At 44.3% G+C, this 16,341-nt stretch overlaps 1 protein-coding gene across 1 annotated transcript in view; it reads left to right on the top strand.

Moving 5' to 3' along the window:
- MTMR12 (myotubularin related protein 12) overlaps positions 1-16,341 on the top strand; it is a 66,195-nt gene that overhangs the window by 16,630 nt on the left and 33,224 nt on the right. The window contains exons 2-5 of the mRNA XM_068535199.1: positions 10,320-10,380; positions 13,004-13,146; positions 14,488-14,560; positions 15,415-15,545. Of these exons, the coding sequence (XP_068391300.1) occupies positions 10,320-10,380; positions 13,004-13,146; positions 14,488-14,560; positions 15,415-15,545 (408 nt within the window). The remainder of the gene's footprint in view (positions 1-10,319; positions 10,381-13,003; positions 13,147-14,487; positions 14,561-15,414; positions 15,546-16,341) is intronic.

Below are 16,341 nucleotides of genomic sequence, written 5' to 3'. Positions count from 1 at the left end.
CCTCTCATTACCTAAAGCCATTATTAATTAAATTACTCAACGAAATCTTCTGAGCACTTACTGTTTGCAAGGCCTGTATTGGATTCTGGGACAATGTGGCGAGCAAAAAACCAGACAGAGGACCTGCCCTCAAAGAGTTTATAGATTGATGGGGAGATAGACTTAAATAATTACATAAATAAATGTGAAATTGCAATTATGACAAGTGCTAGGAGGGAGAGATACACGGGGCTGTAAGAACGTGGAAACAGAGAGGGCTTCCCAGAGGAAATGACCCTTGTCCTGAGGTCCAGTGGACACTTAAAATTCACAGGGCAAAGAGGGAAAGGAGGAGACGCATTCCAAGCAGAAGGAACTTGGACTTAAGATAGGAAGGGGCTTGGCAGGTACGAGAGGCTGAAGGAAGGCCAGTGTGGCCACCGTGCAGACTGAGGAGGAGGATGGTGGGAGAGCAGGGGGGACAAGGAGGCGGGGACCAGGCTGTGCAGGGCCTCCTTGCAGGCTTTATCAGGTTGTGGCCCTCCTCCCACCAGTAATCCAGAGCAGACCGTGTTGTGAAAGGATCACTGCCGCTTTAGGGTGGAGAATGGATAAGAAAGAGGCAGAGCCAGTCGAGCAGGTGCAAAGCTGTTGCAGTGGTCTGGGTGGGAGATGATGGTAGCTTGGACCAGGGTGGTGCTGTGGGGGTAAGAGAGGAGCATGGGTTCTGGGCGTATGTAATGGGCGGTACTGATCGGATTTGGTGGTGAAGGACTGGGTATTGAGGGTGAAGGAGAAGGAGGTGTCAAGGGGGACTCTTAGGATGACATGCTCTTGAAGGGAAGCACAGGGTAGCCCAGACTGTGCATAGCAGTGTTATTTGCAGTTGGAGGCTTCCCTGGAGTGTGGTACATCGAAGATTCCTGCTGAACTCTCGAGGGTTGGTTGGGGTGACACCCAGAGACTAAAGCCTTGGAGGACCCAGTGGAGTGAGTCATAGGAGGTGAACTCTCAGCTGGTGTTGTGGAAGCCCCCGAGTTCTTTCCCACGTAGCGGCCATTACTCCTGGGGGGTAGATGTAGTTTGCTTTTCTGCTTCTGTCCTTTCAGCCTCTGTTTGCCTCTCCAAAACAATTTTAGGCTTTCCCTGGGCTCTTTTACTGATGCTTGCTTTGACCTGGTTTCAGGTGGGTCTAGCAGATACATTCACTGATCTTTCTGTCCTATTTTCCTTTTTTTTCTTCATTCCACAGAAGAGGTAGTGTGGCATCATGTAAGAACACAGGCTGAGCCAGCTACCAGGTTTGACTTCTACTTCCACCACATTCTAGCCAGGTGTCTGCTTCGTCTGCAGAGTTGGAGGTAACAGTGGCTATAGGAGCCCTACTCCAAGGCTTGCTGTGAGAATTAACTGAGTTAATAAGTATAAAGCCCTTTCAACGACGCCTGCCACAAAGGCTCTAGAAATGTGTCATCGTTATTCACCTCTCAGCCTCAGTGAGGGCTGGCCCTTGAAAGTAGCCACTTTGGCATTCATAGCGTGGACACTTGTGATTTCTGCAGTCTGCGAACGACCCCTGAGTCACGATGTAGTAATCTGTGATGTCAGTAAGGAAGAGATTGTATTTACGCATCCAATTGTAACGGTCAGGTTGGACAGCCTGTAATCACTCATCCAGTAAATTTGCCCGTGAAGACAACAGCTGATACACATTGAGAACTCAGCATGGTCAGGAGTAGGACATACACGTGGGAATCTCATCACGTCCTGTAACCCACTTTAAGATCCATGTCCAGCTTCAGCGCATCCAGACGTGGGCTGTACCTTATTGTTAACCCCTTCCTCCCTTCTCCATTCAACTGTGCTCGTTCTCCCCGGATCAACAACAGAAACTTTGAAATATTATCTCCGTATTTGTTCTTTCTGTGTTTTTCTCGTGGAGTTCAAAAAGCTACTATAAAAATACGGAGGCAAAGGAACTGTGGGGCATAGCTGATGAGTACTCTCCATTCTGTGCTCCCTACCTTCTCCCCACCACCCATACAGGTCGCTTCCCAAAGTAAAGGAAAAAATTCACTTCTTTTGAGGGGATGGTTTCTTTATGATTCCTCTTTGCGTACCCTGACTCATTGGAGTCCTCTAGGTTATCTCTCTTCTCAGGACTGGTGTATGTTTTGATTTGGGGGGTGGAGGGGTGGTTGATGGTAGTGGTGATGGTGCTTATTTTTTTTCCTGAGTTGATTATCTTGTAAGAATTGATAGTGAACATTTATACTTTTTTTGAAGTATTAACCAGAGACAGGTTAGATATTAGTGATGAATGCCTGCAGCGTGGCTCCTTTCTCCCAGTGCGCAAGTGCTTACATAGGTTTTTATTCTCAATTTGTTACCATCTTTCAGTAGCTTAATCTACTTTGTGAGGTTGTTTTTCTGGCCGCACCCCGCAGCTTGTGGGATCTTAGTTCCCCGACCAGGAATTGAACTCAGGCCTATGGCAGTGAAAGCTCTGAGTCTTAACCACCGGACCGCCAGGGAATTCCCAGCTTAATCTACTTTGAATAAATTCAGCAGTCGGGAAAGCTTACCTTTTGTCGGCATGCCCGGCATGCCGGAGCAGTCCCTTCCTCAGATGCAGTATTCTCTTAAGAAAGCCATTAGTTTACTCTTTTGGTCTTATAGTGGGTTCAAAGTACTTTCTATTGCAGAAGAAAAGACACCAAAGGACAGGACCTAAGTCATTGTAGAAAACAAATCCTATTAACAGAAATATGCCGTTTCTTTTTCTACGACTTCAGATATTACTGTGTAGTCCAAGTCTAATGGAATTAGGACCAACCTGGATGTTGCTAATTGCAGGAGTTTCTGATCCACAAAAAAAAAAAAAAAGGAATTGAGAAGCCACCTGAGTGGAGTCAATTTAGTTTCATGTGGTAAACAGGATTGAGAGAGAAGCAGAAATTATTCTACTCAGAATCTTGAATAATTGCAACTCAAGTAGTATGTTGGAATTCTTTGTTTAGTCATCAAAAGAAAGGAGGAGGGGCTTCCCTGGTGGCGTAGCGGTTAAGAATCTGCCTGCCAATGCAAGGGACACAGGTTCGAGCCCTGGCCTGGGAAGATCCCACATGCCGCGGAGCAACTAAGCCCGTGCGCCACAACTACTGAGCCTGAGCTCTAGAGCCCGCAAGCCACAACTACTGAGCCCACGTGCCACAACTACTGAAGCCTACGCGCCTAGAGCCCGTGCTCCGCAGCAAGAGAAGCCACGACGATGAGAAGCCCACGCACCGCAACAAAGAGTAGCCCCCGCTCACCCCAACTAAAGAAAGCCCACACACAGCAACGAAGACCCAGCGCAGCCAAAAAATAAATAAATAAATAAAATTTATTTAAAAAAAAAAAAAAAAGAAAGGAGGAGAAAAAAGAAAGGAATCAAGAAGCATAGATTCTGCTGGGTCCAACAATTGTAACAACTCCCATTTACTGAATATGTATGCCAGGTGTTTACACCCGTTTCTCTTCATATCCTCATACTGAGATAGTATTGTTTCCATTCACACAGGAGGAAACCAAAGCTCAGTCAGGTTAAATGGCAAGCCCAAGTTCATGTCTGTAATTACCAGAGCTGGGTTTGGACTGTGGCCTCAAGTCTGTATTATTTATTTTCAGTACATGCACAGAGAGAAGTTTGGAGAAGCCAGGGGAAAGACAAAACTTAAATTGTCAGTACTAGGCTGTGTTAAAAATACAACTCTCTGCTTTAAAGAAAGGTAAATTTTGTTCTAAGATACACATGGATTCCCACCTAATATGTAGATGCAAATGCATTTCTCCCCTCAGATTTTCTATTTTAGCGGAGAAAACAGAGTATTAAGTGTCCATTTTAGACCAGTGGAGCGACTTGGAGGAAATAAAATGTTTGTGTTATGTCTTTTTAGCACTTGGTGCCAGATGTGATAGAAGGAAATTGTGTTTTGGAACCTTTAGGGATGTTATGTTGCCTCTTGGAATTTGCCCTTCTGGCTGGATAAAATTAAACTGAGAATAACAACTTCGGTTTTTGACTCAGAGCCCTTGTAAGCAGTGAAGGGTTGATGTGAACGTTTATAAGCGTTTTGGCCTATGAGAGCTTCATTGTAGAGACCCCCGCTCCATTCTTTTCAAGGTCACTGATCATCTGGCAGGGCCCTTCCCTTTTTCTGCCTTTGCTGAGGGGCCCTAGGTCCATCACACTTTCGAGATGTGCGCATTCTGAATGTGAACTCGGTAAGAAACTAGTTTTCGAGAACCAGTGGAATGGAAACGACCAGGCCGCTTTGCAACCTCTCAGCAGATTCTCAGGAGTGTAGCTGATGTTAGCTTTCACGTGCTTTTGTCCTATATGAGGCAAATCCTTGTACAGTGGAGTACAGTTTTCTTAAGGGAATTTTTCTAATTTGTTCTAATCAGTTTTGTAACAGGAGACTGGTTTTCTGTTATACGCAATGGCTGTGACGACTTTTTTCTTTTGTGGTAGGAAACTGGAGACCGTGTTTATTGGAACTAGGACACAGCAGTGAGGAATGTGGGCCCTGGAGTTAGTCGGGGCTTGGGCCGAACCCTTGGTTAGTGACTTATTTTCCTATAAAAGGGAAGTTCTTGAACCTCTTTAAGCCTAAGTTTCTTCATCTGTAAAACGGAGATAACGCCAGTCCTAGAGTTGTTGTGAGGATTAATGAGATACTAATGAAGTGTACTTACCTGGCACATCATAGAGCTTAATAAATGCTGGCTCTTAGCATTATAGTTAAAAGCGTCTGGTCGAAGTGGAAGCTGGGACTGACAGCTTGTGGAGGGCTTTGATTGCCGTGCGCAAACTTGGACACACCTGTCTTTACTGCTCAGAAGTCTTTTTCACTTTGTGATCTTCAGCAGTGTTCCAAATAGGTGAGGCTGCTGCACGGTCTGTGTTTTGGATAAGTAAAGTCTTGTGATTTGTTTCATGGCACTCGAGGCAGGGGCTCACATGCTCTGGATGGTTAGATTATTTTTGGATGCTGGCTTGTCAGCGGCGGCGTATATCTTACTGCATTATTCTGACCTCTCCTTTCCCTCTCTGCAGCTGAAGGAAGTCTGATGAATAGCGGCAGCTTTAGTAGGAAGTCGAGCACTGTTAGGAATCTTGGTGGTTTTTCTGTCACCCTATCCAGTGTTGAAATTCCCACACGCTTCGGGAGATATGTGACTCCTCCATGACGTAGCTGCTTGGTGGGTTTTCCCTTTTCACAGATCAATTTTTGGTCGGCAACTTGTTGCCAGCATCAGAACGTATTTAACATTATTCTAGAGAAGAGGAGTCCCTACTTTTAAAATGAAAAATGTGTACTAAGCTTCTGGGGCATTTTACAAAGACGAGGGTGAGTGGGGAAGATGTCTCCAGTCCTTTCCTTTTTTCTCCCAGGAAATGCTTCTGGTGGATTCATTTTCATCCCTTTGAGAACATGCCATGATGTGACAGTGTTTTAGAATGGAGAGCAGGTCTGTGGGAGTCTTCCTTTGCCATTTCTAGTGAGGGAGAGCCACCAAGGACCCTGCCTCGTTCCTGGGCGCGAAAACTCCGGCTCACGAAGCAGGCAGTGCAGCTCCCGCTTCCCTTCTCCCCTGCCAGTCTTACTCGTGAGATTGGTGGCTCTGACATTGGTTCCTAATCCTGCGGCGCCGGATATATTGCACGTTGACATGTGGCATGACGTGATTCTGTCATCTGTGGTTTCTCAGTTGTTGGTGCAGTTGATCTAAGTTGATGCCGTTGGTGACAATCAGCAGAACCACTGTAGCTAGTTTTTGCTGACGAGGGGATCCATTTATAAAGATACAGGTGTGGTTCATGGAACGGTGGTCCAGAGGCGTGGTTGGGCCTCGCTAGAGCCTGGAAAGCCATGGAGTCCAGGCTGTGTGATTGCTTGTGTGTCTGGGTTGGGCTTTTATCTCCATGTGTCTTCTTCACGTGTCTCATTCTTTGCAGAACAGCTTTCTCTGCGGCTCCGTATTTGTGACCAAATCTGCAAGTCTGTAGTTGAAGCAGCCAGTTTGATTAGCTTCTCTTGGTCCTTCAGCCAAATTAATGGGGAGATATAACAATTAGCCGTTTGCGGGCACTGCTGTCTGTTAGCCCACGCAGGTGATGGGGAGGAGGTGGCCCTCTCCTGGAGGTTGGGGGCGCAGGGAGCAGTTGTCTGGGGAAGGGGCGTTTTGGGTAGGACAGAGTTCTAAAAGATGTCGCCTAATTGTCTTGTTTATGGAATGTAAACAAAGAATATCACTAACCATTTCAAGAATTGATGTATGTAGGTAGTTTGGGGTAGTGTGACATCTTTATCGTCGGAAGATGATACTTCCTCGGACGTAGCAATAGGGTAGTCTTCTCCGTGCTGGCTTCAGTTTTTGAACTGAATTCCAAGCACTAAAGATGATTGCTAGAGTTTTCTAACAGCTGATTGAATTTAATGAATAGCTTTGCTTTCCTCAGAGAAAGATGATAAACCTGTCAAAAATACCTGTGCTTTAATTTAGTTCTTTGTCAATGACAGATGATGAAAACTCTCAATGAGAATTTCTAAGTTACCGAAACACTCATAGCATCTACATATGCAAAAATAGTCCCTCTTGTGTAACCTAGAGCAATGCATCAGGATCATCTGGGGAGCTTCTACAAAACCTGAGGCTCAGCTGCATCCCCCGCACGCTGATTCCTCAGGCTTGTGTTGGGGCCTGAGTGTCTGCAGAGGTGACAGGCTCCCCAGATGATCCGAGGCTCCACAGGTTTAAGAACGCTGCCTCAGAGAGGCTTGATTTATTGGCATCTCCTGGGATGGAAATCATAGTCATCTCCCAAACAGACCACACGCAAAACAGGTTCTGTGAAGACACCATGACTTTGTTCTTGTTCTTCAGTCTCAAGACAGGCTGTCTGGGCTCTCCCTGCCTCAGCCGTACCCAAGTTTCTTCTAGTGCCATGCTTCAGTCTGAATCAACAAATTCAGAAAACTCATGCCAACCAGAGACTTCTACCCAAAACAAACCAAAAATATTCCATTTTTATTTGTTGACAGAACTAGTTGTGTGTTGTAGAATTTCCCACAGTCAGGATTTGATTGGTTGCATCCCCATGGTGTCATTTAACATGTTTTTCTGTCCCGGTATTCAGCCTATAAATTGGTAGGTTGACATAGCAGCTCAAGCAGATTGAGATCAGATATTTTGGCAAGAATTCTTCGTAGATGGTGTGGTAGGTTGATGAGGGGGCCCAACATGCCTCTCTATTTGTTATGTTAACAGTCATTCTTTTTCCAGTTTTTTACTGTATGATATTTTTTATTCTTATTATGGAAAAATTTGATTTTGACCCACTAAATTGATTTACAACCCACCAATAGATACAAGCCCTAGTTGGAGAAACACTGTTCTAGAAAGGGAGATAAGCATGCACATGGGTACTTAAAAAGTAATATTATAGGTGCTAACAGAAGAATGTATAACATGAATATTCTAGTGTGGGGATAAATTTGTTTATGACAGTAATGAAAATCTACATAAAGATGTAACCCCTGTTGAGTCTTAAAGTTAACAGCCATTTATGATTGTTGTTTTGGTCCATTAATTCATTAAGCATTGCTAATTATCTTTGACTATCTGATAAACACTGAACCCAGCATAGAAGCATTTGAAGATATTTTTATTGAGAAACAGTGACACAGAACCTGGCCTTGATTCCTTATTAGAAGTGATTGCATCCCATTGCACTGCCGTATGGTTTTAGGTAACTTAGAATGAGGAAATATGTTGCCGGCCGCCTTTACTGAGCCCTGGTATGCTGCAGAGTGGATGGCTCAGTATTGACTTGATACGTTCATATTGGGTTGGCCAAAAAGTGCCTTTGGTTTTTAAGTAAAAATAAAAGACTTATTTTTCATTTTCACAAAGAACTTTATTGAACAACGTATTCACCCTTTGTTCCACTACCTTCTGCCATTTTTCAGGCAACTTCATAATTCCATCTTCCCAAAACCTTTTATCTTTTTGAGCAGAGAACTGTTCCAGGTGCCTTTTACAGTCTTCCAGGGAATTGAAATATTTTCCACTAAGAGAATTTTATAAAGACCAAAATAAGTGGAAATTCGAAGGTGCAATGTCTGGTGAATACGGCGGATGAATCAGAACTTCCCAGCCAAGCTGTAACAGTTTTTGCCTGGTCATCAAAGAAACATGCAGTCTTGCGTTATCCTGATGGGAGATGATGTGTTTTCCGTTGAGTAATTCTGGGCGCTTTTCATCAAGTGATACTTTCAGTTGGTCTAACTGGGAGCAGTACTTATTGGAATTAATCGTTTGGTTTTCCAGAAGGAGCTCATCATAAAGGACTCCCTTCCAGTCCCAGCATATACACAACACCACCTTCTTTGTTGTTTTTAAAAATTATTATTATTATTTTTATTTTTGGCTGCATTGGGTCTTCATTGCTGCGCATGGGCTTTCTCTAGTTGCGGTTAGCGGGGGCTGCTCTTTGTTGCGGTGCGCGGGCTTCTCACTGCAGTGGCTTCTCTTGTTGCGGAGCACAGGGTCTAGGCGCGCGGGCTCATAGAGCACAGGCTCAGTAGTTGTGGTGCACGGGCTTAGTTGCTCCGCGGCATGTGGGATCTTCCCGGACCAAGGCTCGAACCCGTGTACCCTGCGTTGGCAGGCGGATTCTTAACCACTGCGCCACCAGGGAAGCCCCAACATCACCTTCTTTGGTTGAAGACCAGCCTTTGGTGTGGTTGGTGGTGGTTCATTTTGCTTACCCCACGATCTCTTCTGTTCTACATTATTGTACTGTATCCACTTTTCATCGCCTGTCACAATTTGTTTTAAAAACAGAACATTTTGGGCTTCCCTGGTGGCGCAGTGGTTGAGAATCTGCCTGCCAATGCAGGGGACACGGGTTCGAGCCCTGGTCTGGGAAGATCCCACATGCCGCGGAGCAACTGGGCCCGTGAGCCACGATTACTGAGCCTGCGCGTCTGGAGTCTGTGCTCCGCAACAAGAGAGGCCGCGATAGTGAGAGGCCCGCGCACCGCGATGAAGAGTGGCCCCCGCTTGCCACAACTAGAGAAAGCCCTCGCACAGAAACGAAGACCCAACACAGCCATAAATAAATAAATAAATAAATTTTAAAAATAATCTGTTTAAAAAAAAAAAAACAACAGAACGTTTTCATTACATTTAAGTAGAGAATCGCATGCAGAAATACAGTCAAGAAGGTATTTTTCCGCTTAACTTACGTGGAACCCAAACAATCAAAGTGATTAACATAACCAAGCCAGTGCAAATGATTTTCAACGCTTGATTTGGGTATTTTGAGTATGTTGGCTATCTCCCGTGTGGTATAACGTTGATTGTTTTCAATTAATGTCTTAATTTGATCGCTATCAACTTGAGCTAGTCTACCCGACCATGGAACATCGTCCAGCAAGAAATTTACAGCACGAAACTTCACAAACCACTTTTGACACGTTTGATCAGTCACAGCACCTTCTCCATACACTGCACAAATCTTTTTTTGCATTTCAGTTGCGCTTTTACCTCTCTTGAAATAATAAAGCATAATATGCTGAAAATGTTGCTTTTTTTTCTTCCATCTTCAGTATTAAAATGGCTACACAAAAATTCACCAATTTTGATAAGTCTTTTTAAATGCACAGCTGTCACATACAGTCTAACAGAATTATTTCAAATGAAGTTAAAGACAACTAAGTGCTACTAGAGCCATCTTATGGAAAAAACCGAACAAACCTTTTGGCCAGTCCAGTAGTTTCCTATTCTTACCTTCAAACCCTTTACACAGGTTCATTTTCTCTCAAAAGCCCACAACAATCTTCCTTTGTTTTCGATCCTTGATTCTCACTGGAGAAAGGGGAATCATTCTGTGGGCTGTCTTCCATTCTCTTTCTGACTCTGCTTGAGCTGCTTTTCTTTGCTATGTGGCATTTGTTCCTTTATATGGGGAGTGCCCATCCCTGACCCTCCACTTGGGACAGCTGATAGTTGTCAATTCTAAATAATTAGTGTAATACATTGAACCAACTTGTTGAAATTTTCTGACTTCCTTTAGTTAAAAATACTTAAAAAAAAAAAACTTAACTCTGTAAATCAACTATACTTTAATTAAAAAACAAAACAAAACAAAACTTAGCTTGTCAAATAAACAAAAAGCTCCTGAGCGAATATGATGTTTTAGTGTGTATTCTGAAAGTATGGCTTTATGTTATTCATTTTGAGCCCTTAAATAAACAAAAATATTACCCTTTTCTCTTCTCTTTTAGGAAATTCACACAAACGAAAAGGAAGTAACAGAGAAGGAAGTAACTCTTCACTTGTTGCCAGGTAACAGTCATGTTAGCATCTTACCTCATGTGCAATTCAAAGCCAGTGATAAATTGTGTCATCCCTAGTAGCACTATATATAAACTCCTTTGTTTTCATCCAGACAGTGTGTGACAGTAATGAGTTGGGCAAAAATATCAATGTCTTTAGTTCAGTAACTGCATACCTGGGACTGAGTATTCCAACAGCTACGAAGAATTTTTGTTTCCCCTTCCCCATAGCTGATGAAATTAAACGTGGGAAATTCTCACCTCTTTTGTAAGCAAATGAGGTCTTTTTTCAGGGTGCCTTACTTGGCCCCATCCAGTATTCTGGTCCCCAGTCAGGAAGATCCTGGTCCCCTGCAGATCCCTACACCCGACCCCTTGGGGTTTAACCAACCCTGGGGCTGCCAGGGCTTTGCTCTTTGATCATCACCGAGGAGCCTGGATTGGTTGGATTTCTTCCTTTCTTCCTTCCTTTCTTCCTCCCTCCCTCCCTCCCTCCCTCCTTTCTTTCTTTCTTCCTTCCTTCCTTTCTTCCTGTCTTTCTTTCTTTCTTTTTTTCTTTCTTTCTTTCTCTCTTTCTTTCTCTCTCTCTCTTCCCTCTCTCTCTCTCTCTTTCTCTTTCTCTCTCTCTCTTTCTCTCTTTATTTCTTTCTGATGGAGGAGAGTGACTCTATAGCTTAAGTCAAGTTTTAATCATTTCTGCATTCAGAAACAAACTTCTTGGTGGTGTAGCCTCTCCATATATGGGGCTATCCAGTGAGTTGTGCATTCGATTGTTTTGCTACTTTCTTTTTTCCAGTCCCAAATAGCTTTTTTCATAAGTATTTTTAGATACATTTCCCAAAACAATTGAGTCCTCATTCTGGTTCTTTTAATTTTATTCCATTTTATTGAGAGGATACGAATATGTACAAGTTTCTGACTGATCCACCTTATTTGGTAAACATATCAGAATCTCTAACTTTTTAAAAAATGTTTTTAAGTTTCAAAGGCTTTTCCCTATAATAATGGCCTAAACCTCAATCCATATATCCTATTGTATTTCCTCTTCTTGGATTATATTGTAGATTCTGAAATTTACTTTTGTCTCTAGCTTAGTGTTATGTACATTCTCCCAACCCCTGGATTCCTGACGGCCTCTTCTAGGTGTGCAGCCCAGGTTTCCTAGACTAAACTATGATCTTTTCCAGCTCATGCCTCCCATGACCTGAGACTTTGAACGTACAAGCTGACAAGTGTGGTGCAGGTCGCCGTGCTTGCAGAGCCTCTCCTGGATGTCGTTTTAGCCCCTGTGTGCCAACTTCTGGTCTCCAGTGCCTGACCGTGGACCCATATGGCTTGCCTCGTCTTGGAAGAGGCTCGCCGTTAAAGTTGTTTTACACCAGGAGTTGGAAGCACAGGAAGCCTTGCTCACGTGTCTTCTACCTCGGATTCAGCTGAAGCACTTTTTCTGGGACTATTTTAAACCCTAATGAGGCCCTGACTTCACTGTTTTCTTCAAGCCCGGTGGTCTCTGTAGAGGCTGACCTGGTGACAGAGCCATCTTCCTGTATTTCCATTGTAATTAACCCCTTGGAAGAGAGAAAAAAACAAGATGAAATATAATATGTGTCCCCTGATAGTCTTAGTGTCTGAAATTCTTCTTTGTTTTCATAGTGAAAGTTAGAATAAATGAATTTTGAGCCAGATGGTAAATTTAAAGACATTGAAGGAAATATCCAGAGGGAGATTCTAAGGAGAAGATGGTTACCTGTTGGATGAGAAGGAAATTCCTTTTTCTTTCTTGTCACAAAGTATTTACACTTAGTTTTTTTTTTTTTTAATTTTATACTTAGTTTTTCATTTCCCCTGTATCCTTCTTTTTTTCCTGCCCTTACACAGGCATCCAGCCCTCATGAGTCTCTCCGCTTCCTGCCTATCCCTAAATCCTCATCTTTTTGACTATAGTGAGAAGTACTCTCTATCACCAGGAAATACAGCTCTCATGCTGCTGGGCGTCTGCAGATAGAGCAGGAAAGGTGACACACTGAGAGGAAATACTCTCAACTAAGAAAGAGAGGAAACAGGTTTTTTTCCCACAAACCTCTGACCTCCCTTTTCCTCCCATCCTTGTCCGTGGAGCCAGAATGAGTGCAGTCGTGCTGCACCCTCTGTGCCTGAGGAAGCTGCCTTAGGGCCCCGGGCCAGGGAGACACCCGCCCTCTTTCCGCAGTTCCGGGGTGAGGAATGGCCCACCCTCACAGGAAGGGGGGGCTCCAGAGCTCGCTGGCCAGCCCTTCTGGCTTTGCTCACTTGGGTACCGCTTCTCCAGAACTTCTGCTTGGGTCCAAGTGATAAAAGCACTAAGATCTGTGTTTGTAAGTGTAGCCGAGATCATTTCTACCTGTTTGGACACGTCCATTATTCACAGTGAGAAGACAGAGAAGTGCCCCATGTAAAAGTGTATCCGAGTCATTGCGATTTCACTTCTCCACGGTCCCCGCTCTGCCTCGTCTCCTCCCCTAGGTTTTGCAGCTCCTGTGTGCTGTGTTGTGGTGTGTGTTTGTCTTACCGGAATAGAGCCGGGAAGCTTGTACTGTTTGCGTTCTGCATGTTGCCTGAGGACTCTAAGGAGGACTTGTTTTGGTTTTGATCAGGTGAACAGCTGCTCTGTGAAGCCAGCACGGTACTGAAGTGTGTCCAGGAAGATTCCTGTCAGCGTGGAATCTATGGGAGGCTTGTCTGCACAGACTTCAAGATTGCTTTCTTAGGCGATGACGAATCTGCCTTGGATAATGATGTATGTATGAGCTGCACTTGGCTGAGTTTGTGGGAGCACTGCATTGGCGGCCCCATTGTCTTTTCTCCCAGCTTCTCAATAACTCGCCCCTAACGCACATAAACACAAAGGCCAGAGTCTTTCTCACCACTAGTCTGCTCTCTCTCCTTTGGGGTCTCCTTTCAGTGGGAGGACCGCTCTGCAGTTTCCCAGCAGTGCCTCACGTCACGCTGGCTTGCATTTGACCTCGTAGGTTGACACCGTCAGCTTTTAAGTTTCTTCTGTATTTCAGCACAGTACCTATGATTCATGGGAATCACATCTCCCCAAATATACTAGTTCCCCATGTTTTCTCTATACTGAACTCTTCCTCAAATTTAGGAACTGAATTCAGTTATGAAACTGGTGCTGAAGGCAGCACTGAGTTTGGGTTTACTTTGTGTTTGCTCTGTGCGTGTAAGGCTTGTCCCCCTTAGGAAGAGTGAGCAGTGGAGTGAGGGAACACCCGCACCCCTCAGGGCGCGCTGGTGGCAATGGGAACCGGCCGGCCGGGCCACGCCAGCGGCCCACCACCTGACAGCGTGGGCTTCTGTGCAGCTGTTGCTGTAGCGGCCTGGTTCCTAGTCCTGTACAGAGGCAGCGTTTACAGAGCTTGAATCTCCCGGGGTTTTCTTCCTGCCTTCTCATAGCTTTGTCACTCACCTGTCTGCATTTGTGTGGAGAAATCTGAACCTATGCGCCACCTACCAGCATCTCTCAGGGTGTTGTGCATGCGGCCTGGTGGGTCGGCCTGGGAGCAGCCGGGAATGGCATGTCCTGCCTGGGTTTGAAGACGAGTGTTCGCAGCATTTCTCACACACTTCACTCCTTCATCGTCCCTTTCCTAGGGATGTGACTACATTTCCCTGTTTGCTTGTGTAGGATGTATACCTTTTCATTTATTTTTTCTAGCTTTACTGAGACATAATTGACATTTAACGTTGTATTAGTTTAAGATGTACAACGTGATGAATTTGGTGTATGTACATATTGTGAAAGGATCATCACAATATGTTTAGTTAACATCCATCACATCACATAGTTAAACAATTTTTTTCTTGTGATGAGAACTTTTAAGATCTACCCTCTTAGCAACTTTCAAATGTACAATGCAGTATTATTCACTCTAGTCACCATGCTGTACATTACATCTCCAGGACTTGTTTTATAACTGAAGTTTGTGCCTTTTGACCACCTTCACCCATTTCTCCCACCCACTCCCCATTTTTCTTCATATGCAAGTGGAGGATGGTGATTTGCTCTACCTGTAAATGTCACAGTGCATAGCAAGGAATCACAGTTGTTTCCTTTTGAATTTTTTAGGAAACGCAGTTTAAGAATAAGGTTATAGGAGAAAATGACATTACCCTCCACTGTGTTGATCAGATTTATGGAGGTGAGTATCTGTTTTCCCCTGAGGTGTTGCCAGCCTTTGAAAGTATAGCTGATAATGTTGAGGTTTTTTTTTTTCTTTTTGGTCCTTTATAGTTTACTGAAATTTCTTCACATATTTACCTTGTTTAAATCAGTTTTATGGATGATAAAATTGAGATGCAAAGTGGCTTATTTGGGGTCACTTAGCTGGAGGAGCTTGGACTTGAACATGGAACCTGTTCTTTCTAATACTCCACGGTGCCATTACATGATAGATGTTGATCATATGTCAATGTTAGCTGTGCAGATCTCACTTTAAAGGCTCACCTGATAAAGGTCTGTCGTACCACACTCGAGTGCCTTTTCTTCTGACTAAACAAAACCTCTCTGGGCTCCACTTCTCTATTTTTGTAGTCAGGGCTTTGTCAGAAATCATTCAGTAGCCATTTATGGTGTTCCCAGCGCCAAGAGGTGCTGCGTGGTCCAAACTCTGGGTTAGGGAGGAGGGTGTCAGGAGGGGCCCCAGCCATAAACCTGGGAGTTGACTGTCCCAAAAGGCAGGTCCCTAGCGATCTCCCATCTTTTGTAATCTCAGCTTTCAGAGCTGGGTTTCCTGCAGGAGTCAGTTCTGCCAACAGTGGCCAGTCCATTTGGGTCTTGTGCTTCCTTGGGAGGAGTGAGGAGCCCTGGCTCTTCCAGAGAACAGGGCCCCTGCTGGGTGGGACTGGGCCCTGCTGACAGCTACTTAGAAGCTGGTGCCTTTCCTCTCACTTTTGAGAGGCGCCCTTGGAAGTTAAGAGTCTACCTTGTTTCTTTAGCATTTAATTGTTGTCTTATAACATGATTTCCCTTCTTGATTTCACTGTTGATGTGTAGTGTTTGATGAGAAAAAAAAGACTCTCTTTGGACAGCTGAAGAAATACCCTGAGAAACTCATCATCCACTGCAAAGACCTCCGGGTATTCCACTTTTGTCTGAGGTACACAAAAGAAGAGGAAGTCAAAAGGGTAACTAGTCACATGTGTTTTTAGGTTTTATTTCCCATCAGGTTTTCCCCACTTCAGTTCTTGCTTCCATTGCACGAAGGTTGAGGGGAGCCTTTCATTCTGTAAAGTTGAAATTGGTTATAATCGCATGTGCTTTGACTAGAATTGAGAGAGAATTTGGTAGAGTGGGACTATATTATCTTGGCACATGCTGCATTTAATCCTTCAGTTCATAATGTGTTCATTCCCAGAGCCTCCAGAGGGTGGGAGGTGGTAAACCAGGATCCGAAGGCCGTCAGGGGAAGGGGAGGATGGAGCAGCTAGAAGCAACCCCCTTTCCCCACCTCTGACAGCCTTTCCAAAAGGCAGCAGCAGTGACCCCCAACTCCCAGCATGAAGGAGTTGACATCTCGGAGGTCGTGGTTACGTGAAGGAGGGAGAGGTACACGGTCATGGGCAAAGTGAGTCACCAAATGAGCCTGTGCTTTTGGTCCCTTAATCTGGTTGCTGCAGCAAATTGAGGTGTGTAACTGGGCAAACTGGTCACAATGGTTATTGTAGCTTCCAAGATTTCTCTTAAGATATTGAAGGTCTCAGACTTGCCACTGTCATGGTAGATACATAGGGGAAACCTAGGGAGAGACCAGTTTATCTGTTGTCTTTGGCTGCAGTGAGTTATGCATTCTTTTCAGGTATACTCTTAATTTTCTTTCAGGTAGTGTGGTAGATCAGTTAGAATAATAAACATGACTCCAATATCTGTTCTGAGCAGGAAAAAGAGCGGTGTAGACATGGAAAATTCCCTGAGAAGCCAGAA

This window comes from Eschrichtius robustus, chromosome 2, assembly GCF_028021215.1.
Source record: "Eschrichtius robustus isolate mEscRob2 chromosome 2, mEscRob2.pri, whole genome shotgun sequence".
NCBI classification, from domain to species: domain Eukaryota; kingdom Metazoa; phylum Chordata; class Mammalia; order Artiodactyla; family Eschrichtiidae; genus Eschrichtius; species Eschrichtius robustus.
The sequence above is the reverse complement of the archived record's forward strand: the minus strand, read 5'-3'. Positions and strand labels throughout refer to the sequence as shown.